Source organism: Glycine soja, chromosome 8 (genome assembly GCF_004193775.1).
Source record: "Glycine soja cultivar W05 chromosome 8, ASM419377v2, whole genome shotgun sequence".
Lineage (NCBI taxonomy): Eukaryota > Viridiplantae > Streptophyta > Magnoliopsida > Fabales > Fabaceae > Glycine > Glycine soja.
The window spans coordinates 6,160,767-6,185,466 of NC_041009.1; the positions used below are offsets into that span (position 1 = coordinate 6,160,767).

The 24,700-nt window shown below is 32.8% G+C and overlaps 5 protein-coding genes across 5 annotated transcripts; 3 read left to right on the forward strand and 2 right to left on the reverse strand.

Annotated features, from left to right (window-relative positions):
- The first annotated feature begins 219 nt into the window (after positions 1 to 219).
- On the forward strand, positions 220 to 2,168 carry LOC114421450 (berberine bridge enzyme-like 13). Its single transcript, XM_028387363.1, has one exon. It carries the CDS (start codon positions 247 to 249, stop codon positions 1,816 to 1,818), a length of 1,572 nt encoding a protein of 523 aa, XP_028243164.1. The 5' UTR covers positions 220 to 246; the 3' UTR covers positions 1,819 to 2,168.
- Positions 2,169 to 8,042: 5,874 nt separating this feature from the next.
- Positions 8,043 to 10,014, forward strand: LOC114422457 (berberine bridge enzyme-like 13). Its single transcript, XM_028388820.1, has one exon. It carries the CDS (start codon positions 8,124 to 8,126, stop codon positions 9,723 to 9,725), a length of 1,602 nt encoding a protein of 533 aa, XP_028244621.1. The 5' UTR covers positions 8,043 to 8,123; the 3' UTR covers positions 9,726 to 10,014.
- Positions 10,015 to 13,905: 3,891 nt separating this feature from the next.
- LOC114421452 (dihydroceramide fatty acyl 2-hydroxylase FAH2-like) lies at positions 13,906 to 17,250 on the reverse strand. Its single transcript, XM_028387365.1, has 7 exons — positions 17,029 to 17,250; positions 16,885 to 16,942; positions 16,621 to 16,713; positions 16,285 to 16,481; positions 16,044 to 16,149; positions 14,862 to 15,008; positions 13,906 to 14,364 (listed from the first exon to the last, which is right to left on the reverse strand). The coding sequence occupies exons 2-7, from the start codon at positions 16,933 to 16,935 to the stop codon at positions 14,239 to 14,241; spliced, it is 720 nt and encodes a 239-aa protein (XP_028243166.1). The 5' UTR covers positions 16,936 to 16,942; positions 17,029 to 17,250; the 3' UTR covers positions 13,906 to 14,238.
- Positions 17,251 to 18,679: 1,429 nt separating this feature from the next.
- Positions 18,680 to 21,564, reverse strand: LOC114421451 (tubulin beta chain-like). Its single transcript, XM_028387364.1, has 3 exons — positions 20,935 to 21,564; positions 20,483 to 20,752; positions 18,680 to 19,663 (listed from the first exon to the last, which is right to left on the reverse strand). Exons 1-3 carry the CDS (start codon positions 21,326 to 21,328, stop codon positions 18,996 to 18,998), a joined length of 1,332 nt encoding a protein of 443 aa, XP_028243165.1. The 5' UTR covers positions 21,329 to 21,564; the 3' UTR covers positions 18,680 to 18,995.
- A 1,255-nt stretch (positions 21,565 to 22,819) lies between these two features.
- On the forward strand, positions 22,820 to 23,741 carry LOC114420858 (putative germin-like protein 2-1). The gene is made up of 2 exons (XM_028386578.1): positions 22,820 to 22,931; positions 23,206 to 23,741. The coding sequence occupies exons 1-2, from the start codon at positions 22,820 to 22,822 to the stop codon at positions 23,739 to 23,741; spliced, it is 648 nt and encodes a 215-aa protein (XP_028242379.1).
- Positions 23,742 to 24,700: the final 959 nt, after the last annotated feature.

Here is a 24,700-nt window from a genome sequence, read left to right on the forward strand (position 1 = left end):
GCTTGTCTACAAACAACCTTTAAACCAACTTTACAAGCAACCCAAAAAGCAAATATATTAATATTAAAAACAAAGGAAAAATCTCAGATTCTAGCATTAATTAAAATTATAACATTCATACTAAATGAATGCCAAAAAATTTCGCCATTATGACGTATGTCTTAGCTCAAGCATCTCTGTAGCATTATGGAACAATAGCTCAAATATATATAGAACATTGGTGACACCCACTTTTGCAACAAAACCATGGCATCACTGGTTTCACACTTGCGACTTTTAGTACTCCTATTATCAGTTTCATTGGGAAATTCAGCTTCACTCCAAGAAAATTTTGTCCAATGTCTCAACTTGAATTCGGACAGAACATTCCCATTTAACCCACTAATTTACACACCAAAAAGTCCTTCATTCACCAGTGTCCTTGACTCCTCCGGCAAGAATCAAAGGCTTTTGGTGCCTTCAACACCAAAACCAAAGTTCATATTCACACCAACCCGTGATTCCCATGTGCAAGCAGCGGTAATCTGCTCCAAGAAACTTGGCATTCATCTTAGAGTGTTAAGTGGTGGCCATGACTTTGAAGGAGTCTCGTACGTTTCAGAAATTGAAAGCCCCTTCATAGTTGTTGATTTGATCAAGCTCCGTGACATCAACGTTGATATCAAAAGCAACACTGCTTGGGTTCAAGCTGGTGCCACAAATGGTGAATTGTATTACAGAATATATGAGAAGAGTTCACTTCATGGTTTTCCTGCAGGGACTTGCACAAGCTTAGGAATTGGAGGACACATCACAGGAGGAGCATACGGAAGCATGGTAAGAAAATATGGACTTGGTGCTGACAATGTCTTAGATGCTAAAATTGTTGATGCCAATGGAAGAATTCTTGATAGGAAAGCCATGGGGGAAGACTTATTTTGGGCAATAAGAGGAGGTGGAGGTGGAAGTTTTGGTATCCTTCTTTGGTGGAAAGTTAAGCTTGTTCCTGTTCCACCAACTGTGATAGTTTTTACAGTTAAAAAGACCCTTGAGCAAGGTGCAACCAAGCTTCTTCATAGATGGCAAGAAGTGGCACCCTTTCTCGATGAAAACCTCTTTATCAGAGTCCGCATTCAAAGAGCACAGAGTACTGTGACAACTTCTTACGAAGGTCTCTTCCTAGGTGGGGCAAGAAAACTCCTTAAAATCATGAAAACAAGCTTTCCTGAGTTGGGTGTGACAAGAAAGGATTGCATGGAAACTAGCTGGATCAAATCAGTGCTCTATATTGCAGGCTTTCCAAGTGGCACCCCTCCTGAAGTTCTGCTTAAAGGAAAGCCAATAGCTAAGTTCTTCTTCAAGGGCAAGTCAGATTTTGTAAGAAAACCGATACCGGAAACCGGGCTAGAGGGGTTGCGGCAAAGGCTGCTGGTAGAAGACAGCCCCTTGATTTTATGGAGCCCTTATGGTGGAAGGATGAACCAATTTTCAGAATCTGACACCCCATTTCCTTACAGAAATGGAACTCTGTTCATAAGTCTGTACATCTCTCTTTGGCAAGAGGGAGAGAAGAATGTTGCAAAGCACATAGATTGGATTGGAAACCTTCACAACTACATGGGGGCTTATGTGCCTAGTTTCCCAAGAGGACAATATGTGAATTACCGGGATCTTGATTTGGGAATAAACACCAAGAACAACACAGGCAACATTCAGGAAAGTGCCTGGGGCTATAGGTATTTCAAGAACAACTTCGACAGGTTGGTAAAGATTAAGACCAAAGTGGATCCTCAGAACGTCTTCAGGCATGAGCAGAGTATCCCACCACTTCCAAAGTAAACACAACAGGCAAGAAATCTGAAATAAAGCACTGGCTGTGCTGCTACAATCATTAGACTGTGCCACTGTGGTATCCATAAATTTGTGAAAAAAGGTTGATTTGCTAGTTTAGAGCAATAAGGAAACGCAAAGGGGAAGTCTAACTCAAGTTTCTTTGGCTCTAAAGTTTGACTCTTTCCTATGAATAATAATAATAAAAAAGAAGCAATAAGGATACAATTAGATCTGTTGCTTTGTTGTTGTTGTTTTTTTATCGATTTGATGTTGTAACCATGTTTGCAACTATGTTTATTTCTCGCTATCCTCCAATACTAGTTCTTTCTTAAGTTTATAGAATTTCCTTTTCTTTATGTCTTTCATTTTCCTTTGCCTTCTTCAACGCCCTTTCTTTCTCTTTCTGTGTTTTTCACAATTTTCATTGTCTAAATCCGTTTGGTCTTCTTCAATTCTGACCCAAGTCAGTTTTCTCTTTCACTCTCTTTTCCCCTGTCGATTGGTGCCTCTTTAATTTCACACTGTTAATAGCATAGCTATGGTTTATGTCTATATTGTTATATTTCCATTTAGCCCTAATAGACTGAGTGCTAGCAGATTAGTTACATACACTGATTGTTACTGTCTGGTACACTTTTAGCAGATTAAAATACTACAAGATTAGATTATTACTTTCATGCACACTTAGAGTGGATTAGAATACAAATAAGAAAAATAGTGGTGTGGCTGAGCTTCAAGTACCTATATTTTCAAAATCTTAATGAAATATCAAAATTTTAAACACTTACTCATCTGCACTTGACTGTGTATAAATCAAAATGATATTCAATTTCTTTTAGACTGCACTTATGACACATTTATTCAGTATTGAAAAAACTCTAATTGATTTATTCGGTATAAATAAAAAATGATTATTACTGTGTTTAGGATGGAATGACTTACAATCTTGCCCAAATCCTCAAGGATCAGTGTGGATTAGTTCATTTTTTGTTATCTTTCATGTAAGTTCAAGTTTAAAATTGTAACAGGTAAAGTACTGTAGATTCTCCTCTCTGATACTAAGACACTTCAGAGTTCCAACAAGCTATTGCTAAGAAGTTCCATAAAGTTTGATCCTGTGGAGGAGGTTTCCACCAGTGGAATAGCAATGACGGGAAAACATCTTCAAAGGTTTCCATCGACCCTCCTCCAATTTGTATTTTATTTAATTATGTATAAATTATTATTTATTTAATAATTTTTTTTTAATATTTTGACTTAACTGAAGCATTGAAATTGAATCTTCTCTCTATCTCTAATTTTAATTTCATGGGGTTTGAGACTGTTATTGCTAGATGAGAAATGGTGTTTCATTGAACTATAGAATTGTGTAATGCATGAAATATCACTAATGAATATTTTTGCTTTCTCAAAAATCTGAAATGGCCTGCAATGTCACATTTTCAGAATTTACATATTAAATATATATTATAATAGATATATGTATTCTACATAATCCTTACACATTTTCTATTTCACCAAATATTTCTCAATTTTAAAATGTAATAATTCAACATAATATTTTTTTAACATAAATCTAATCTCTTTAAAACACACCGTATATGTTTTTTTTTTTTTTTTTGCACGCGCAGTGCGTGGGTCCATATTTAATTTTCTCCATCAACATCAACACGCTCATGACATGTTTCTACCCAGATTTCTCTAGATTATTTTAAGTTGTATTGTTTCTGACTTCATTAATCATTACTATAAGTGCTATCTACTATTTTGTTTTATTCTTCTGCTTTCCTACAATTATAATCATCAGCAGAAGGCCACGGAATGAATTCGATTAGGATTACAGATAAATATATAATTCTACATAATTGTCTTTATTTGGTGCATGATTGCATAATGCTGCAAACATGAATACACGTTTATCTCTTATTCTTCACAAAAACATTAAGAAACCCGTGGGGCCATTCTACACTAATGCTTTGCCTAATTGCCTTGTACATCATTAAAGGGTAATACCACACTTTTATCAGGATGAAGCAAAGAAGTCATCATTGTCAGATTATGTTGTATTAAAAAATGATCGATGTATTCTCCCTCTTTGGCAAGAGGGAGAGAAAAATGTTGCAAAGCACATAGATTGGATTAGGAACCTTCACAACTACATGGGGGCTTAGGTGCCTAGTTTCCCAAGAGGACAATATGTGAATTACCGGGATCTTGACTTGGGAATAAACACCCAAAACAGCACAAGCTACATTCAGGCAAGTGCTTGGAGCTATAGGTATTTCAAGAACAATTTTGATAGGTTGGTTAAGATTAAGACCAAAGTGGATCCTCAAAATTGTCTTCAGGCATGATCAGAGTATCCCACCACTTCCAGTGTGAACAAAAAAGGCAAGAAATGGAAAATAAGTTACTTTGCTGCTACAACCGTTAGACTGTGGTATGACTGGTATCCATAAATTTGTCAAATGGTTACTTTGACCATTATATATAAGTTGTTGTAAACTTGATTTAGGGCGTGTTCGGAAAAATGTTCCGTTCAACATAAGGGATGTTTTTTAAAAAGCATCACATTCTGTGTTTTAACTTGCAAATGTTCTGTTGGAGTAATGGTTGGGCCTTATTCGAACTTGGTTGGGTCTGGTTACCAGTATGCAGGTGGCCTTTCACATGTACTGGGGTTTTTCTTTGGACACCATGCAAATTACTGGTATACCCAGCATAACATGTGAAATTCCAGTTTTGTCCTTTCATAAAACTGATACAGATTAACAATTCGTAAGTGGTCCATAGGATTTTTTTTAATTTTTTTTTCAAATATATATTTTAAGAATTAATTTAAAATTAAAGGCCCAAGAAAAAATTAATGACTTTCGCGTGATTAGCATGACGCTTTAATCAACTTAGCTAATAGACAAATTATATTATAAAATAATTAATGTTGTTATATATAACACTAATGCACATATAAATTTACATGATAAATTTTATGACAATTAATTTTTATCTAAAGGAAAAAAATGTTAGCCTTTTGCAATGAGTCTCCAGCTAAATCCATGGTTGTATTGTACAAATGAATATATGCGATAGAAAAAACTTTGCTAAATCCTGGGTCATCCCAATCTTGAATATGGGTTCGATAAAATGGTGCTTGAAAGCAGTTACAAAACTTGTTCACAAAACCACTAAAACCACTCCACTTGTTAGATAAAGAAAAATGTGAGCACAAGGAGTAAAATAGAGCACAAAAGATTTCTCCTTATTCACTCTCAAACCATTGAGATCTACATCTAGTATCTGACATAAAAATAAAAATCTTCGCCCTATAATCAGTTGTAAAATGCAACAAGTATACAAGTATTCTTTACACAATACTCTTCTTACTCCATTCCCCAAGTATTTCTCACAAGTCTTTTCGATATCTAATTAAACTAAGTGTTTTTTTTTTTTACATAAAACTAACAGCGTTTAAGATACAAAGAAGTTGAACTTTTAATACTATTTGAAAAATTTACACATAAGAACAATAATAACTAATAAAATAATAAATGTTCTTCAAAAGTGAGCAAATTGTTCAAAACTATCACAATAAGCATAGAGCAATGAATGAAGAGAGAAAAATTCCGATAGAACTTGATTCATTTCAACCAATAAGAATTTTTACGTAATAGGATTATGTATAATTTTTATGTTATTAAATATATATCAAAGAAGTACTAGCAAATGTAATTTTTAATATATTCATTTCAAAAAAATTTATTATTAATTAAAATTTATTTAAACCTATAAAATCATGAATGAGATTTAGTATTAAACAAGTGAAACTAACATCTTGTAAAAAAAAAGTCAAACTAACATAATTTTATAATTTCAACAATATTTAGTCAATAATAAAAATATATAAGAAAACATATGTTATAGAAAGTGTTGTTAACCTATCAAGTATTAAATAGGAAAATATTAAAATTTCTTAATATTTATGAAAAATAAACACAAATGTTTTACTAACTTTATTACAAAATTAATAGTGGCCAATAAAATAATATATTCTCTTACTTCAATATAACTTTGGAGTCCATCATTCTGAAATACTTTTATAAAGTAGGTAGATTTTTATTTTAAACTAGTGGTGGTCATTTGTTGTTCATCAATTATTAACTCTACCGAACATGCTGTCTAGCGCGTTGACGCCTTGACGGCACCATGAGAATGTGGTGTCACTTATTCACTCATGACTCATTCATTATTTTAGAACTTTCCGGATAAATGATTTTTATTTGCGAGGACTGAAAAATCATGAATAATTTTATTTTTTATTTAAATATTTTAAAAGAATTAAATAAATAAAATTATTATATTTTTAATACATTAAATATACTTATTCTCATTTAATATTAAAAAATTATTTTAAAAAACGTTATCGAAATAAGCTCGTGATTTGTAACATCTAACATGTTGATTGATTAAATATTAAAAAGAGTAGATGAACCCCAAGCTTTCTGTCAAACATTATCGGCTAGCATATCCCTCTGCTGCTTTTTATCCTCACTTCTACCAAAAAGCTGTTGGAAGATATACAAAAACTCTTAAATCTTACTTGTTACACATTATTGAAGTCATATATATCATTTGATGATTAAATATGGAACTTTATGGTAAATAATTTAATATGGATTAATTTTAGGTTTGAAATTACACATTGTTGAAGACTTGAAGTCATACCATTTGATGATTAAACATGGAATTTTATAGTAAATAAATTAATATGCATGGATTAATTTTACGTTTGAAAAAATTGAATAAGAAATTTACGTGAAAATGAGTCGGAATTTACATTTAACAAATATATAAAAAGAAATACTTTTGACGGAAAAACAACGTTATGACAAGATACGATAGATTTGAAGGCATGCTTGGAAAATTGTTTGGTTGTTAGAGGGCATCTTTTCTGCTTTTCGCCTGTAATTTTTTTTAATTGTCGATTTAAATAAATTTATTATAATATTTGTATATGTTACACGATCTCAAAAGTGGCATTAAAAAAAAAAAAACCATCTTTCAAGGTAATGGTTGGATGGATTGATGAAGTAAAGAGCATTTTTTTACTTTCGTGTCAAGCTAGTTCATGAAAACTCATTCAAGGTTATGTTTGAATCATTAAAGGATGTAATCAGGGATTTTAAAAAGTTTTGGGCTAAGAGATCGTCCGCAAAAGGCCTGGTTTGGGCTTACGCTTAGTTTTTTTTTTTTTAAAAAAAATTAACTAAAAATGTTAGACTTTAGGTTTTAAAAAAATTTATTATTTGTATAATAAATCAATAATATTATATATAGAAAGAGAAGAGATTGTTTATAAACTCTTATATAAAATATGTCTATAAATAGGCTTTCATATCAGATCACACTAAGACTTAAAAAGAAGGTCTTTAATAGATAAATAGGTCAAACTCAAACTTAGTGATTATGATGTAGATCAGGCTTAGATCCGTTAAAGCTTAATTTGATCTGACTTGTTTTCATCCGTAGATATAATAAAGGAAAATATTTTATATTCTATTACTTAAATTGGTAAAATAAAAAACAATATAATAGAAAATTGTAAAACTAATTTTATCTTATTTTCATATTTTTCTTCATTTTTTCTCTCTCGTGTGTGAGTAACAATCAAATGAAAAATTTCTTCTACTTCATAAAATTGGTGTAATAATGTAAGATTTCAGTGCATTTAGATATAAAAAAATTATCTATTTAACAAAAAAATCATATTTAATTTTTTTTGTAAATAAAATTTTCTTAAATCAATAATACTTCAATAAATTAGATTGGATGATACCAGTGGTCAGATTAAAAAAAAATGAATGTTTTATTTCATTACATTCCCACTTCATTCAATTTTATTTTAATTCGTTCTACATCATTTCATCTCCTTTAGTCAATCCAATCATACCCCAAGGGCTATATTGTGTCATACGATTGCGGTACGCATGGTAGTGGGAAGAAAAAAATGTGCACATAGATAATAAAAAGAGAGAGAGAGAGAGAGATTATTTCACATAGTAATCTCAGATGTGAAATGTATTGAGTTCAACACTGAATATTAATTGGCACGGTTTTCCATTACACCACTGTCAATGAACCAAATAAAAATGAAATACCCATTCACAATTTCACATGACGTTTGTCTTAAATCAAGTACACGTATAATTGCCACACTAATGAAACTAGCATTACCAAGTAGCAACCAGTGTATATATATACAAGCAAAACAAACCATTTATTTGAACACAAGAGAAAGCAGAAACCAAAGAACCATGAAGTCTCTGAGGTCCATCTTAGCAACTTTTGTGGTTCTATTATCAATTTCACTCACTATCTCACTTCCAATTGAAGAAGCTTTCAACCATTGTCTAACACAACACTCTCAGACTCCAAACCAATTTCCCTCATCAATCTACACTTACACCAATGGTTCCTTCACTTCAATCCTTGAGTCCACAGCTCAAAATCTAAGGTACTTGTTGCCCTCAGTGCCAAAACCAGATTTCATATTCACCCCACTGGATGACTCTCAAGTCCAAGCAGCAGTGGTTTGTGCAAAAAAGCTTGGTATTCACATGAGAGTGCGAAGTGGAGGGCATGACTATGAAGGGCTCTCTTATGTTTCCCTCATTGAGAAGCCTTTCATGATCCTAGACTTGGCCAAACTTCGTGCAGTGAATGTTGATATTGCGCGAAACACGGCTTGGATCCAAGCCGGTGCTACTATTGGTGAAGTTTACTACAGAATTTCAGAGAAGAGTGCAGTTCATGGCTTCCCTGCAGGCCTTTGCACAACCTTGGGGATTGGAGGGCACATCACAGGAGGTGCATATGGTTCCATGATGAGAAAGTATGGTCTTGGTGCTGACAATGTTCTAGATGCTAGAATTGTTGATGCTAATGGGAAGGTTCTTGATAGAAAAGCCATGGGGGAGGATCTATTTTGGGCTATAAGAGGAGGTGGAGGTGGAAGCTTTGGCGTTATTCTTTGGTGGAAGATCAAGCTAGTTCCTGTGCCACAAACCGTGACTGTTTTCACAGTGACCAAGACCTTAGAACAAGGAGGGAGCAAGCTTCTTCATAGATGGCAGCAAGTGGCTCCACATATTGATGAGAATCTCTTCATTAGAGTTATCATTCAACCAGGGAATGGCACTGTTCCTGGTAAGAGAACAGTAACAACTTCTTACAATGCTCTCTTTCTTGGTGGTGCTAATAGGCTTCTCCAAGTGATGAAGCATGGTTTTCCTGAGTTAGGTTTGACAAGAAAGGATTGTGTGGAGACTAGTTGGATCAAATCTGTGCTTTATATTGCTGGCTACCCTGATGGAACAGCCCCAGAAGTTTTGCTCCAAGGGAAGTCCACAACAAAGGCTTATTTCAAAGCCAAATCAGATTTTGTGAGGGAAGTAATTACAGAAAAGTCCCTCAATGCACTATGGAAAATTTTTCTGCAGGATGATGGCCCTCTAATGATTTGGAATCCCTATGGTGGAAAAATGAGTAGGATTGCAGAATCTGCCACCCCTTTCCCTCACAGAAAGGGAGTTCTCTACAAGATTCAGCATGTGACTGGATGGCTTGATGGAGAGAAGAGTATGGCAAAGCACATGAACTGGATGAGGAAATTTTATTTCTACATGGCTCCCTATGTTTCTAAGTATCCAAGGGAAACTTATGTGAATTATAGAGACTTGGATATAGGGATGAACCAGAAGAATAACACAAGTTTATTGAAGGCTTCGCCATGGGGCTATAGGTATTTCAAGGGTAACTTCAATAGGTTAGTGAAGGTGAAAACTAAAGTTGATCCATCTAATTTCTTTAGGCATGAGCAGAGTATCCCTCTATTGCCAACTGGTAAGAAAGAGTAGAAGGCAAGAAGAGAAGAAGCTAGGTCAAAGGGTTACATGCAGCATTGTATTATGGCTAGAATGCTAGATCAATATGACAACACTATGGTTAAATCGGTTTACAAGTTTGATTATTAGCTGAAGAATAAAGATTCTCTTACATATATTTGTGTTCTTTATTTTCTACTTCTATTGATAATGTGAAGTATTCACAATTTAGTCCATTTGCCATTAGTTTCTTTTCATGGGTGTGTACTCGTGGCACTAAGCTGGGAATATAGCATGGGAAATTCTTGAGTTTGGTATTGAATTGACTTCTGATATGATATATCATGTTACTTCTCAAAAATATACTGTGCAGATTAGAGCATTTAAGACTTTTCTAGAGTCATTCCAAATAAATGTCAGCATAAATGGCTAGCTAATGAGTCTTGAACAAACACTTGTTTGACTTTGGAATTAAGGGACAAACTGTTAGGCACTCTGAACTACTATAGCATCACTCATGCCACAAAGGGTGATCTCAAAATAGTCTTTGAGCATATAAAGGAACCTATTCAACAAGAATAAACACAACTTTTCATACATTATTTTCACATGGATAAATGATATAAAAGTTTGTAATTAAAAGATTAATAACTAGTTATTAACACGTTTACTAGACAAATACACTTTATTGAATATCAAGAAAATGTTTCTTGGACATCTTATATATTTATATATATATATATATATATATATATATATATATATATATATATATATATATATATATATATATATCAGGAAAGAAAAAAATAATAATAAAAAATAATAAATATAATAAGTATTTGATGTGATAAGAAAAGAAAAATAAACATAAAAAAGATATTAATAGAATATCTTTTGAGATGGTGAAGTACTGTATCATTATTCTAAATACAAAATTTTCGTCATCCAATGTAAAATAGTCTAGGATAAGTGGTGTTTGTATATATAAGCAAATATATGTATAAGAAATATTATATTCTTTCATGTTATTTCTTTTGAAATAATAACTTATACTTTTTTGAAAAAATATTAATCATACAAATATAATAATAAAGTGTATTTTTACCCTTTTGTTAAAAAAGTGAAAACGTGTTTGTTTTCTCATTTAATAGGTTGTAACCTAAAACGGGAAAGTTCATGATTTCTCATGTACTTTAAGTTTGAAGTAAGTCTTTCTCTATGTAATGCAACATGGTTTGAGAAGGTTCCAACGTTAGCAAAAGCAAGTACTTAGAATATAGTTGTGAAAATGACATCATTATAAATGTGAATATTTTAAAAAGGTAATAAATATTTTTACAATTTTTTAAAAATAAATATTTTAAAATAAACAAATACTTAAAGGGACGTATAATATAAAATATAAAAAATGAACTTATTTTCAGAACCAAACTTCGGTATTTTGAGTTCTCATGTAATACATATTCTTTTGTTTAAAGTAATAATCCCACCTTTACACATATATTTCTTTTTCCTATTTTTTTTTATTAAAATAAGAAAAATACCAAATAAAAAATAGTTACAAAAAATAACATTACAATATTAAATGCTGCATTCCCATTTTTTCTCCCAATTCTTAATTCTACTTTAGGGAAATCATACATTTGACAAATTATTTCAATTATTTTAAAATTTATTTAATTAGATTGTAATTTTATTTAGTTTAAATAAAATTATTTAATATAAAAATTAATTTACTAACTTATTGGAGTTGTATTTTTTAACTTGACATTTAAATTTTTAATTTACAACGTTATAATCATTATTTTTTTGCATTGTTATCCACGATATTTAATTAATTTTTATTAATTTCTAGCTCATTTAATATTATACTATTTGTTTTAATAATTTTTTCTTTCACATAAAGCTATTTATTTACATTTTTAAATTTTTTTGCTGTAAATGCAAAAAAAAAAAACTCTATCTGGTTTTTAACATTTTAATAATCGTTTCATCTTTGAATAAAAAATAATAAGAGTTTAAAATTCTCTAAAAACACAAAATTATAACTACTTGAATATATATATATATATATATATATATATATATATATATATATATATATATTTCTCTACAAAACAAGAGTTTACTGTCATTTTAAGTAAAAATATCATTAACTAGTTTAACAATTTATTTGACTAAATACTTATAATTCAATAAATTAATTTAAAACTTTCAACTAAATTTTTTTAGTTAAAAAATATTTTTTTAATTTTCATAATATTAGTAGTGCGATCCATCTTAAATGTAGAAATGTAATTTAAAAGATGGAAAGACTCTAACTTTGAATTGATAGTAGTTTTACTACTAAAATATTCTTATTTGACTATAATCAATATAAAATCATTGAATCATTAATTATTGATAAAGTGATATAAGATTTTGTATTTACATTAGTGAAACAAAAAATCTATATTTAATTTTTATTATATACAAAATTTTCTTAAATTAACAATAATCACACAAAGTGAATAAAATTAGCCTTTGACTTAATAAGTTAAGAACAATTTCAATCATTTCACTCTTAATGAATAGATTACTTCATTGTAAAAGAAAATGAATATCTTACTTAAGTACAAATAGACAAATTTTTAAACTCCCAATTATTCCTTCATCTTTCTATAAATATTATTACTTAGACATTTTTGTTTGATGGTAAAATTGTAAATTTAGTTTTATTATTTGTTTTAAAATTTAATTTTAGTTCCTTAATTTTTTGCAATCCCGTTATTTTAATTTTCAATCCCAAAATTAAATGTTAATTTAATTCATTTTTATTGGATGTTGATCGTCATATTCAAGTCAAATTTCGTGAATAAAAATTAAAATAATAAGATTAAAAAAATTGGATCACTAAATTCATAAATTAAATTATAAAAAAGATCAAATTTATAATTCTTAAATAAATAAGGGATGAAATTTACAATTTTCTCAAGTTTGAAAGCACGCTGATGATGTTATGAAAACGAACTATAAGAGACAATTATTTAATATTATAACAGTAAAAAAAATAAATATATTTAATCAATAAAAATATAAATAATTCGTATTTTAAAAAAGAATAATTTTCGATAAAAGATAATTTGAAAGTATAAATAATTAAAGTTCATTCGGCTGATTGTAAACTTGTGATTTTGAAGTGCTATTTTAAAATCAAATTGTGTTCGACATAATTTATTGTGGGTTTTGATTTTTATTAGATTCTAATTTTGTTTTTACCATAAACACAAAAACAAAAAATAGGTTTTAGAATTTTGGGGTTAGTTTTACCCTTCTGATATTGTTGCTGCTCTCGCGCGCTATTCTGGTTTGTCTCTCTTCCGTTCATGTCAGTGCTCTCTCTCTCTCTCTCCTCCGTTCACGCGCCATTGTCTCCTCCATTGCTTCGTGTCGGTTGCCGCTCACCGTAGCTGCTCGCGCCCCCAATCCTCCTTTTCCTGCGTCGCATCTTACTTTTTTTTTAGGCGTGGCATCTTACTTTTCAGTTATAAATAATAAATAATAATGTCTTACCTTTCAGTAAATACCCATAACTAATCTACAACCACCACTGGCTTCACGTTTTTACCGAACTTGAAAGCAACTCCATTTCGTTATAGAAAGATATTAATGTGCAATGAATTTCGTTATAGTTTGCAGTTATCTTCTGATACAATAATTTCCAAAACTTCAGTGAGTACATTTTCTTTGTCGCATTGTCTCTTTCTCTCACTGTTTGTATGTGCCTTGATCCGTTCTATTAAGATCTTGTTTGAGATTATTTTTTTTATAATTTGTTAGACATCTGTTAAGATCTTGAAACTGAAAATGTCCCTTGATCTTGATCTGTTTTGTTAAGATCTTTTCTGTTCTTTTAAGATTCAAATGGAAAAGTTATTTTTCTTAAAAAAAATGCAGTTTGGAAAATTTATTATCTTCTGGTTGAGTTGCTTATGAATTTGTGTTGTTGATTAAAATTTTTGGTGAAGAAATTAACAAAGAATGTCTTATCTTATTACTTGAATTTTCATAATGAAACACAATAAAATAGAACAACGTATTTATTTTAACTATCTTCGACTTACAATAGCTTCTAAAATTTCAAAACTAAAACTCAAACACTCAAAAACTGGTTCAGTTTTTAATCATTCCGAAACTGAAAATGGGAAACCATCGAGAATGGGGCCCAAGGTAATTGAATATCTTGATTTCTTTGAAAATAGAAGTTAACCCACACAAAGGCATCCCACACTACAAGGATTCATGCGGAAAGCAAAGTTACAACATAAATAAAAGAACTGTGTAGAAGGAGGCGAGTTTTATACAATAAATAAATTTGATAATTATCAAATTTTGCAGGATGTTTTGACACAAGATGGTGGCACGTTAACCCTCAGAAACATCAATTGAGGAGCAAAATAATTAGACAAACAAGACATGAATAATGAAATTATCAACACATCTCGTGTGAAGCTCCTGAATGAACTATTCTTAACCAATGAACAAATGCAACCTTGACAGTAACTTATCTACGTTTGGCATCCCCCTTTGATTGAGGAGGAGGAACCGTTCCAAAAACTTTATCCCACAGGGGTGAAGTGATCCCAAAGCCATAGTTCTGGAGCCGATAATGATGATTTAAGTGATATTTCTGCAAAATAACAAAGAAATTATTATTTGTCTTTTCCTGGCTTAAAAATTTACATCATACAGAAAGGACCAACACAACAAGAATATATCTCAATGCCATGATCAAAAAATAAATGAGGCAAGCAGCACCGTGTATTCGTGTTTGGAACAAGAGTTGTTTCTCTCTCTCTCTCTCTCTCTCTGAGAAAGACACTCTTGTTCCAAAAGAAAATGAGACAATCCAAATCTCTAGAAGAGTGAAGAGGAGAATACTACCATGTTTTATGGCCAGTATAAGAGACTCATGAGTATAACAAAAAATGATAAGGAAAGCACATTCACTGTGTACGAATTTAATGTCCTTCAACATCTAATCAAATTCAATATTCACAAATGCTAAAAGACCATTTTTTTTTTGTACCTAACATTAATTGACAAGATGATTCTGCTTAGTAACCCATTGGAGTGAGGAACTGTAATTTAATTATCATCCAGCTAAAGGAGGGGAAACACTTTTACCTTAAGACTTTTGGGCACATCAGACTTTGGTTGACCATGGTGTAAGTAGTAATGGGTGCAATCATACATCACATAGCCCAACAAAATACCTCCAAACACGGCAGGAGCAACCGAAGGGGTGCATATAAGCTTCACCAAGTTCCAGATCTGAAAACGGAAGAGAAAAACACCAACATCAATTCATGGAACCTCTTATCAAGTTAAACTAGAAAAGTATGGGCATAGAATAGAGGTGTTTCTGAACTTCACCAACATCTTCATACTAATCAATCATTTTATAAAATGTTTTCTGGCCGTTTTCAGAGGAAATCTGCAAACTGTTATACATATGGTGTCCTTAGGTTCTCTTGGGACATTCCAGAAGCAACCATTTTTTGGAAGCTCCAACCACAGGATGATTACGGGTACAAAAATGTCCTTTTGGGAGCTATAAACTATTTGCTTGATAAGGCTTATGAGTTTTTGGTTTCCTTCCATGAGAAGAATAATTCTATATCCTTCTACAAAATCCTCCGGCCAATTCTCTTATTTTTTTCAATGACAAAAGTATTGAATGCCTTTTATGTTCTCAAGATATAAAATTTAATCCTGACATTCATTTTTCTTCTCTAATAACATTTCCTTTTGTGGATATAAACTGTACATTAGAAGACTTCAATTATAAACTATACACAAGGAAGATTTTCATAATATGTAAACAACTAAAATATTTTACAGTATTAACTGAATACTTCAATATCAGCAATTCAGCATTAATGAATTGAATTGCATTGCATCTATAACAAATTCATACGAACTAAATCAAGGTTTTTGAAACCATAATAATGACAACGGAGCTTGACGAACTAAATTGACAACATTTTATATGAACCAAAAGTGCAAAACAGAGTTACTCATTAACAAATTTTTTATCTAGATAACAGGATTTAACTATTCTAAAGTTAGTGAGCAAAGGTAAAGTGAGTAATCTTAGTTGTTAATGAGAAAATTAACGGAGGCTATTTCAATGCATTTACAATTTGTTATGCATGTGCATATAATATCACCCATTAATCTTCTCATTAATGTCTGAAATTATATGAGGGGTAGGGGCTACGATTCAATTCTCATGAGGAAACATAAAAGCTAATAAAGGTATGGAAATGCATTATATTTGGTATATAAAGGTAAGAAGAGAAATACCGGGAGGGCTAATATAGCTGCAGCTACAGGGGGGAAAACAAGTCTATAGCTATCCATGGGGTGCTTGTGGTGGCAGCCATGGAGAAGATAATGCAAGGTATTTCCCCTGATGCAAAATTTAAAAGACAAGTAGTCAATATCATGCATGTAAATTTGATTCATCACAACAAGTACATACACAAAACATGCCCATGGTTCCAACTAATCTCTACATGACATGTATTCAAGTTGTTCAATTTACCAGTAGCTCTTGGTTTTGACATGGAAGAGGAAACGGTGCAATGTGTATTCGGCCAAAGTCCAAACGAAGATGCCAAGAAAGACGAGCAGAGCTACATCAAGAGAAGGGAGGCCTGATTTTACGGAGTTGGAAATGAACCAACTTGCAACCGGCACCCAAACGGTTGGAATCACCCACCACGCGGTGCGCGTGAACAACTGTTTGTCCCAATCCAACCTCCACAATGTTAGTTAACTTAATGATTCAAATCAATGTGATCTCATAAACAATGAAATTGCTTTGATTGATTTACAATTGTTAACAAATAAGAATGTATGTATGTATGTATGTATTTACCTCGAGAAAACCATTTTGGAAAAACCGAGGGCCTTCCTTGCTTACGATAGGATCGTGAACCCACTCATCATAGGCTTCCCCAAGATGCCCAACCTGCGACGATGCAATCCAGACAACAAATAAACAACAATTAAAGTGATGTATTTTTTTTAATAGGCAAATGTTAATTGTTCAATCAACCTTATAACTCCTTCAAGTAATGTATGTGGTGCGAGCTTGGTTGAAATTGAAACAAGAAGTTATTATTGGGCTTGGGAGTTTTACCTGGAACACAAGGGGCTTGTTCAAATCAACAACGAATTTCTGAGCAACCATCTTGTCACTGAAAGATTAAAAAACAATTGGATCAAGAAATGTAGAAAAAGCAGGCAGATCTGGAAAATGGAAAGAGGGGGCACGAAAACGAACATTAGCAGAAAGAGGGAGTGAGATTCCGAAGCGGAGCTCCCTCGTCGCGTGCGAGAGGGAGATGTGATGTGTGTTAGTGGAATGGGAGGGCAAATTGAACCTCCATTTTATGTTACTCCTTCCTTCGTTTCTAGCCGTTAACACCCTGTCTCATTATAGAAAACGTTACCGATTTCCCGTCTTTGGTTTCCACCACTGCCAACGCATCATCATCATCATTATGGATCCTTGCTTCTTTTATTACCCCACTTTCTCTTCCCTCCTTTCTTTTCATGTTTATTTCTTAAACCCATTTTATCTCATAAAGAAATTATCATAGATTATCATTGGAAAAAAATTTACCCAATTATTCCATCACAATTTATTATTATAAAACTCTTGATCTTAACATTTCTTTGTGCATAATTTTTTTTAATAATTGTCGTCTCTCAACAAATATACGTGTACATAAATTAAAGATCAAATTCACGAACACATATTTAAAAGATAAGATTATTTATTAATCATGTCACAATATATTTTTTTTTATATAATCTAACACTTATTTACTCATGAATTATTATTATGGTCATATGATCAAATTCTTAATCATAGACTTAAGGGTCAAGTTTATCTATTAATTACATCACATCATGATTATTTTGGTATAATCTTAACAGTTATTTAGTCGTGATTTATTGTTATTCTTCTAAAATAAATAAATAATGAATCCACTAAGAATATGAATTTTTTTAATATAATAGATTTATTGATTTTCAAAATAATTATTATAAAAATCATATTAAAAAACTTTTAATTAATTGATCGTGTAAAGTTTTACATTAAAAATATATGCCTATTAAAATAATCCAAAAATTAACAGTATATCCAAGTTATTTTCTTATTTCCAAAAGTCTTTGTTGCTTTGCTTGAGCTTGACAGCAGCACATGCGAACGGCATTACAGCATTTGTTTTGATTTCTATCAGCAAATGGTTTATGTACTATTAACAACTGTCATAGTTTTACACTCTTTTTTTCAGATACAAATGTATTCAGGAATGAGTGTAAACCAAAAATTATTGACAAAAGTTATTTGGTACATAGATTCTTTAATCAAAGTTTGATATTTGATCTTTGCCTTGGCGTAACATCATAACTGGAGGTTACATCAAAATAAAATAATATTCGTCTTTTTAATCTTGGTGCATGAGCTGACCACTTCTTCACTGAGACAAAACTTACATGTATTCAATTCACAGATATGTGTGCTTGAGTTACCACCATGTATGAGTGTTCCCACTCTATGAATCGAACGTGACACTAGTTTTAAAACAGAAGTCATTTTGTAAACTAGTAAAAATCAATGGAACAAGAAGTTGTAGAGGGGAGAAGGTTTTACTTAGACTCACTAGTGCTCAGAGTATGCCCACAATATTAGCTACAATGATTTTTTTTTAACAATTTGTAAACTAGTATAAATCAATGGAACGGATTTTATTGACAGAAAACCAAAATACTAGCTACAATGATGAATCCATTTGACAAACTAATCATTAGTATCATGGATTATTGTTATTGGTTAAATATAGTATTAATCAATGGCAATCACAACTGACACCTCCCACTCTATTTTTCTTTGCTCCGAGCGATATGCTAAATTAGAATTTAAATGATAATGGCAAACGGATGAATTCTTGTTTAATTCAATGCCGACCAAACATAATCAACATATCGACAGAAAAAGGGTAAATGGAATATAAATACGAGAACTGCGGTCGTCGATGTATATAATCATCTACCTACTAAAACATTCGATGACTTAATAATACGCTTTATCAACAAAACCCAGGTTAAACAACGATCCTCATCAATTCATACAACAATCCCAAGAACAAGTCAATGTTTTTTGACTGCTCCACATTTTAAACTTGTTGAAAGCCATTCATCCACATTGCAATTTGATACCACCTTGACAACTCAGACGCCTTAAGCCTCCTCCTCCTCTTCATCCTCATACTCTTCCTCGTCAACAGTAGCATCCTGGTATTGCTGGTACTCTGCCACCAGATCATTCATGTTACTCTCGGCCTCGGTGAACTCCATTTCGTCCATTCCCTCACCGGTGTACCAATGCAAGAAAGCCTTGCGCCTGAACATCGCCGTGAACTGCTCGCTAACTCTCCGGAACATCTCCTGGATTGATGTTGAATTCCCAATGAAAGTGGATGACATCTTAAGGCCCTTTGGTGGGATATCACACACGCTAGACTTGACATTGTTGGGAATCCACTCGACAAAGTAGGAAGAGTTCTTGTTCTGTACATTGATCATCTGCTCATCCACCTCCTTGGTGCTCATCTTACCACGGAACATTGCGGATGCGGTCAAATAACGACCGTGGCGTGGATCTGCAGCACACATCATGTTCTTAGAATCCCACATCTGCTGAGTCAGTTCTGGCACAGTCAAGTTGCGGTACTGCTGGGATCCTCTTGATGTCAAGGGTGCAAATCCAACCATGAAGAAATGGAGACGAGGGAATGGGATCAGATTCACGGCAAGCTTCCTAAGATCAGAGTTCAGCTGCCCAGGGAAACGTAGACAACAAGTAACTCCGCTCATGGTAGCAGAAATGAGGTGGTTAAGGTCCCCAACTGCAACAAACAAGAAAAAACAAATGAAAAATTGAACTCACAACTAAATGAGAATCAAATATAATACAATTTATATTCCATTTAGAAAAGGGGACTAAAGGCCAAAATGACTGAATAAAATAAATTCAAGTATTCAACAACCATAACCACCAGCTATGACTGAAACATAAGGCCTAAACCCACTAAAATCCTACAAATATAAGGATACCGGTTTAAATTATGCCCTTGCAAATATTGCAGTATTTTTGGTTTTTAATCCTTGTAGCATTTTTCTCACTTTTTATCCCTCCAATATTTGCCGTCAATTGTTTTGGTTACAGTAGGAACTAAAACCAAAAATAGCCATGTTTAAAAGAAAATAACAGTAGAATCTACAAATAAAATTCCGATATTTTTCAAGGGACATAAAATACCAATAACAAAAGAGTGTTTTTTTTAAGAGGGATGAAGAACATTGCAGGAATCAGAAACAAAAATCCTATATTTGTAAAAAATGTAGTTAACTGTTAAGTTTAAGGCAAGGACCAAAACAGGTGATGAAGAAGATTGCAGGAATCAGAAACAAAAGAAATGCCAAGCATACGTAGGGACCCAAAACATATATAGGTTAGGCCTAATGATATGTTTTCGTAAATTACTAACTTAAATGGCAAATTGAAATGTCAACGACATCACTGTACCAATCATTACTTAACAGTTAATCTACAGAAAAATGAAGTACACTAGCATGACCACCTAGAGTAGCAGAACAACAACAATAACCGCTACAATGACACCATAAGTTTTACAAAAATTCAAACAAAGAAATCCGAAACTTACAAGTTGGTGTAGCGAGCTTCAAGGTACGAAAACAGATATCATAGAGAGCCTCATTGTCCAAGACCATGCATTCATCGGCATTTTCAACGAGCTGGTGCACAGAAAGGGTGGCATTGTACGGCTCCACAACTGTGTCCGACACCTTAGGGGAAGGAAAAACGGAAAAAGTCAACATCATACGATCAGGGTACTCTTCCCTTATCTTCGAGATGAGAAGTGTTCCCATGCCCGAGCCAGTTCCACCCCCCAAAGAGTGGCACACCTGAAACCCTGTCAAAACCAACACAATGAAATTCAAACGATTACAATTGCAAACAATAAATTGTTGAAGACCCCACATCGACGCATTGTAAAGGTTTTCTGGCTCACCGCAACCGCAATTTAAAAAAACGATGTCTATATAAAGTGAAATTGTAAGAAAAATGAAATGAAATGAATGGAATTGAGGAGACCTTGCATGCAATCGCAATTCTCGGCCTCCTTCCTCACAACATCCAAGACGGAGTCGATGAGCTCGGCGCCCTCCGTGTAGTGACCCTTGGCCCAGTTGTTGCCGGCGCCGGACTGCCCGAAGACGAAGTTATCGGGGCGGAAAATCTGCCCGAACGGCCCGGATCTGACCGAGTCCATCGTGCCGGGCTCCAGATCCATGAGGACGGCGCGTGGAACGTACCTTCCACCGCTGGCCTCGTTGTAGTAGACATTGATGCGTTCCAATTGGAGTTCGGAGTCGCCGCTGTACTTTCCGGTGTGGTCGATGCCGTGCTCATCGCAGATCACTTCCCAGAACTTGGCTCCGATCTGGTTGCCGCACTGGCCGCCCTGAATGTGGAGGATTTCTCTCATTTTCTCGCCGGGGAAAAGTGAGGGAAAAAAGAAGAAGCGGGAAATGGAACGAACCTCTTTTCGCTTTTTATCTTCTAAAAGATTGGTGCGGAGAATTAAAAGGTGTGGTTGTGCGTGTAATTTGGGAGTGTCTAAAACCACCTAATCTCCTCCAATATTTGCATTTTCTTGCCGTTCTTCTAAAAATATCAAATTCAGTTTTGGGCTCAAATGAAATTTGATACATTATTGTTTAACACATAACTAGTCCAGCTACATTCATAGGGAGTTAGACACTTTTGATACCAGCCTATATAGCTGGCTGTACTTAGAGGTGGTTTTGGTGGTCAAGCCTTGCAAATTCTAAAACCTTTTTTTTTATCTCATTTTTTTGTTATCTGCCACAGAAAAACAAATATTGTAAAATGTAAAACTATTTTTTTTTCTCTCCCAAAATTTTAGTTCCTAATTTATGGTAGTTTGCTAAGCAAATAATTAGACTTAGGAATATAAATGAGGAGAGTTGAATTGATTTAAATCAATCTCAACTCCACTCAATAAGAATTGATTCAATTTAAAGTTTGATTTGAATAAATTTAAACTAGCAAGTTAATTGGTTAGATTTAATTTAAAATATAATTATTTTATATATATTTTTTATTTTAAATAAAAATAAAAAGTACTTGAAATTAATATAAAATATATTTATATTAATTTAAGAATATAAAATATATTCTTTATATATATATATATATATATATATATATATATATTAAGTTATACATAGTTTAAGTTTATTATTAAACATGTGAATTAATTGATGTGAGATTATTTTTCTGAATTTGAATTCTTTAAGTGGGTTAAGGAAAGAATGATTATAAATTATTTTTAGTCATGATTTGTAAGTAATATACTTAAAAGATGCTTTGTTGGATTAAGAGATTATAATGTTTATAAATTATCTATATGATATATAGTCTGATTTGACATTGATCTAAATCCTGAATTCCTAATAGATGTTAAAGTATTTTGGTATACGGGAGCACTGCCATAATGCCATTCATTATTACCTTATGATTAATTGATTTTGATTATCATATATTAAAATGAAACCCGGCCCTCTACATAAATTAAAAGTGTGCATACTCCTAGGATTGATAATATATAGCTAGCTAGGATGAATTCCATATGTCAGGTTCCAGTTGATGCTAGTAATATATATTGATCGATACATGCAAGTGTATAAAATATCAGGACCATAGGCAGCCGCCAGGTACATACATTTATAAGCTGCAGTATTTGCATCAACAAAAAATAATAAAAATGAAAACCATCAAAATGACTATTTCAAGCCTCTTTTCAGCGGCAAAAATGATTTTCTTCCACTTAATTATGGATGTTCCCCCTATATATAAAGGTGGCAAACAATCCCCATTCTTGAACAGCAGCATCAGAATTCAGAAACAAAACATCAACGGTAGTCTATTAGACAACACCCCTAAAATCATTAATATGGTCACTCGTGCACACTTCTTTTGCCTCATGGCTCTCACCTTCACTCTAGCCTTGGCAGCTGATCACAGTCCACTTCAGGATTTCTGTGTGGCAGACCCCAAAAGTCAAGGTAAGTGTACGTGATATGCATCAAACACTTTCGTATTAGATTTCAAAGTTCGTAATACATTATTAACTTAACACACCTTTTTTTTTTTTATAAAATTTACTGAATAATAAATGGACCAAGCTAGTTATGATCAGTGAATTTCACATGAATTATTCCATATATTTAATAAAGGGTATATGTTTTAAGAAATATATTGCTGCAGAAATCATAAGTATTAATCAAGTTTGTAATTCTAACTTGTACAATTTGTTTGTGTCATATTCAACTTTAACAGTGCTAGTAAATGGATTGGCTTGCAAGGACCCTACACTAGTAAAGGCCAATGACTTCTTCTTCAGAGGACTTCACCTAGAAGGAAACACATCAAACCCAGTAGGATCCAAGGTGGCTCCAGTTACAGTTTCACAGCTACCAGGACTAAACACTTTAGGAATTTCACTTGCCCGCATTGACTTTGCACCGTGGGGCACAAACCCTCCTCACACTCACCCTCGTGCCACCGAAATCCTCACCGTGATCGAAGGCACTCTTGAAGTTGGTTTCGTGACATCAAACCCCGGAAACCGCCATGTCACCAAAGTGCTGCAAAAGGGTGATGTGTTTGTCTTCCCTGTGGGACTTGTGCACTACCAGAGAAATGTGGGTTATGGCAATGCTGTTGCCATTGCAGCTCTCAGCAGCCAAAACCCGGGGGTTATCACTATTGCTAATGCTGTGTTCGGGGCCACGCCAGACATTGCTAGTGATGTTCTTGCCAAGGCTTTTCAAGTGGACAAAGATGTTGTTGCTGATTTAAAGTCCAAGTTCTAGGATGTTATATAGAACATGTTGAGTTTGTTTGTTTAATTCTTTCTTTGAATTGCTGCATTTGATCTATAGTTGTTGTGGTTTGTATTATTTCCCTGATGTATTATTATGTTCTACAATCAACTTTTATTTCATTTTTACATTTCTTTTGATTTATTCTGTGTGACTAAATTAAGTGGTGTCTGCTTGAATTAACTTGTTTTAAGGTTTTTTTTTGGACTGAAATCACCGTCGCATTTATTTGTCTCAATTCTTGTCCTACTAAGTATAACTTGTCACGTCAATTAAAAAATTACACAGATTTCTCAGATAAAATAAGAAGGCAAAAATGAAACTAATTTCTTCCATAAAGTAAAATCAAGTATCTACTTCAAAAGAGAAAATGAGAGTTTTTTTTTAAAAAAATAAATTAAAGTGAACAAGTTGATTTTTAACTTATAAAAGAAGTTTGATTCATTCTATTTCTTTATTTTTTTTTCTATATGTGTTTGTTGAGAAGTTGATTATTTCAGTACTAAATCCTTTATTTGTCAAATACTCTGCAAGTTCTGATTTTTGTTTTTCCAATTAAAATATTATATCCATGATCTATTGTTTATGTTTACAGGATGAGTCAGAAAAGAGGAAGCTTTCCTGCATATTCTCATACATCAATCATCTTATAAAGTCCAAAGATCAGCATTCCTTTGATGTTTTCTCGGCTAAGGTCCACAAAATCTCCGAGATTCTGTGACATAAATTTTCAACATGTTTGCTGTTTCTGAATAAAAAAAGTCTAAAGGAATAAAGGATGCCCCCTGAAAAGCTTAGTCTTCTCATTTGTCGTCTTGGTGCTTATGCTTTTCTCTGAGTTCCAAACTTACAACATAGATATAACAAATGTAAGCATAAGTATTTTTTATCTTAATCCTCCGTTTCATCCTAAAACGAGGCTTTGGTTAATTTAGAATTCGATCAAAAAA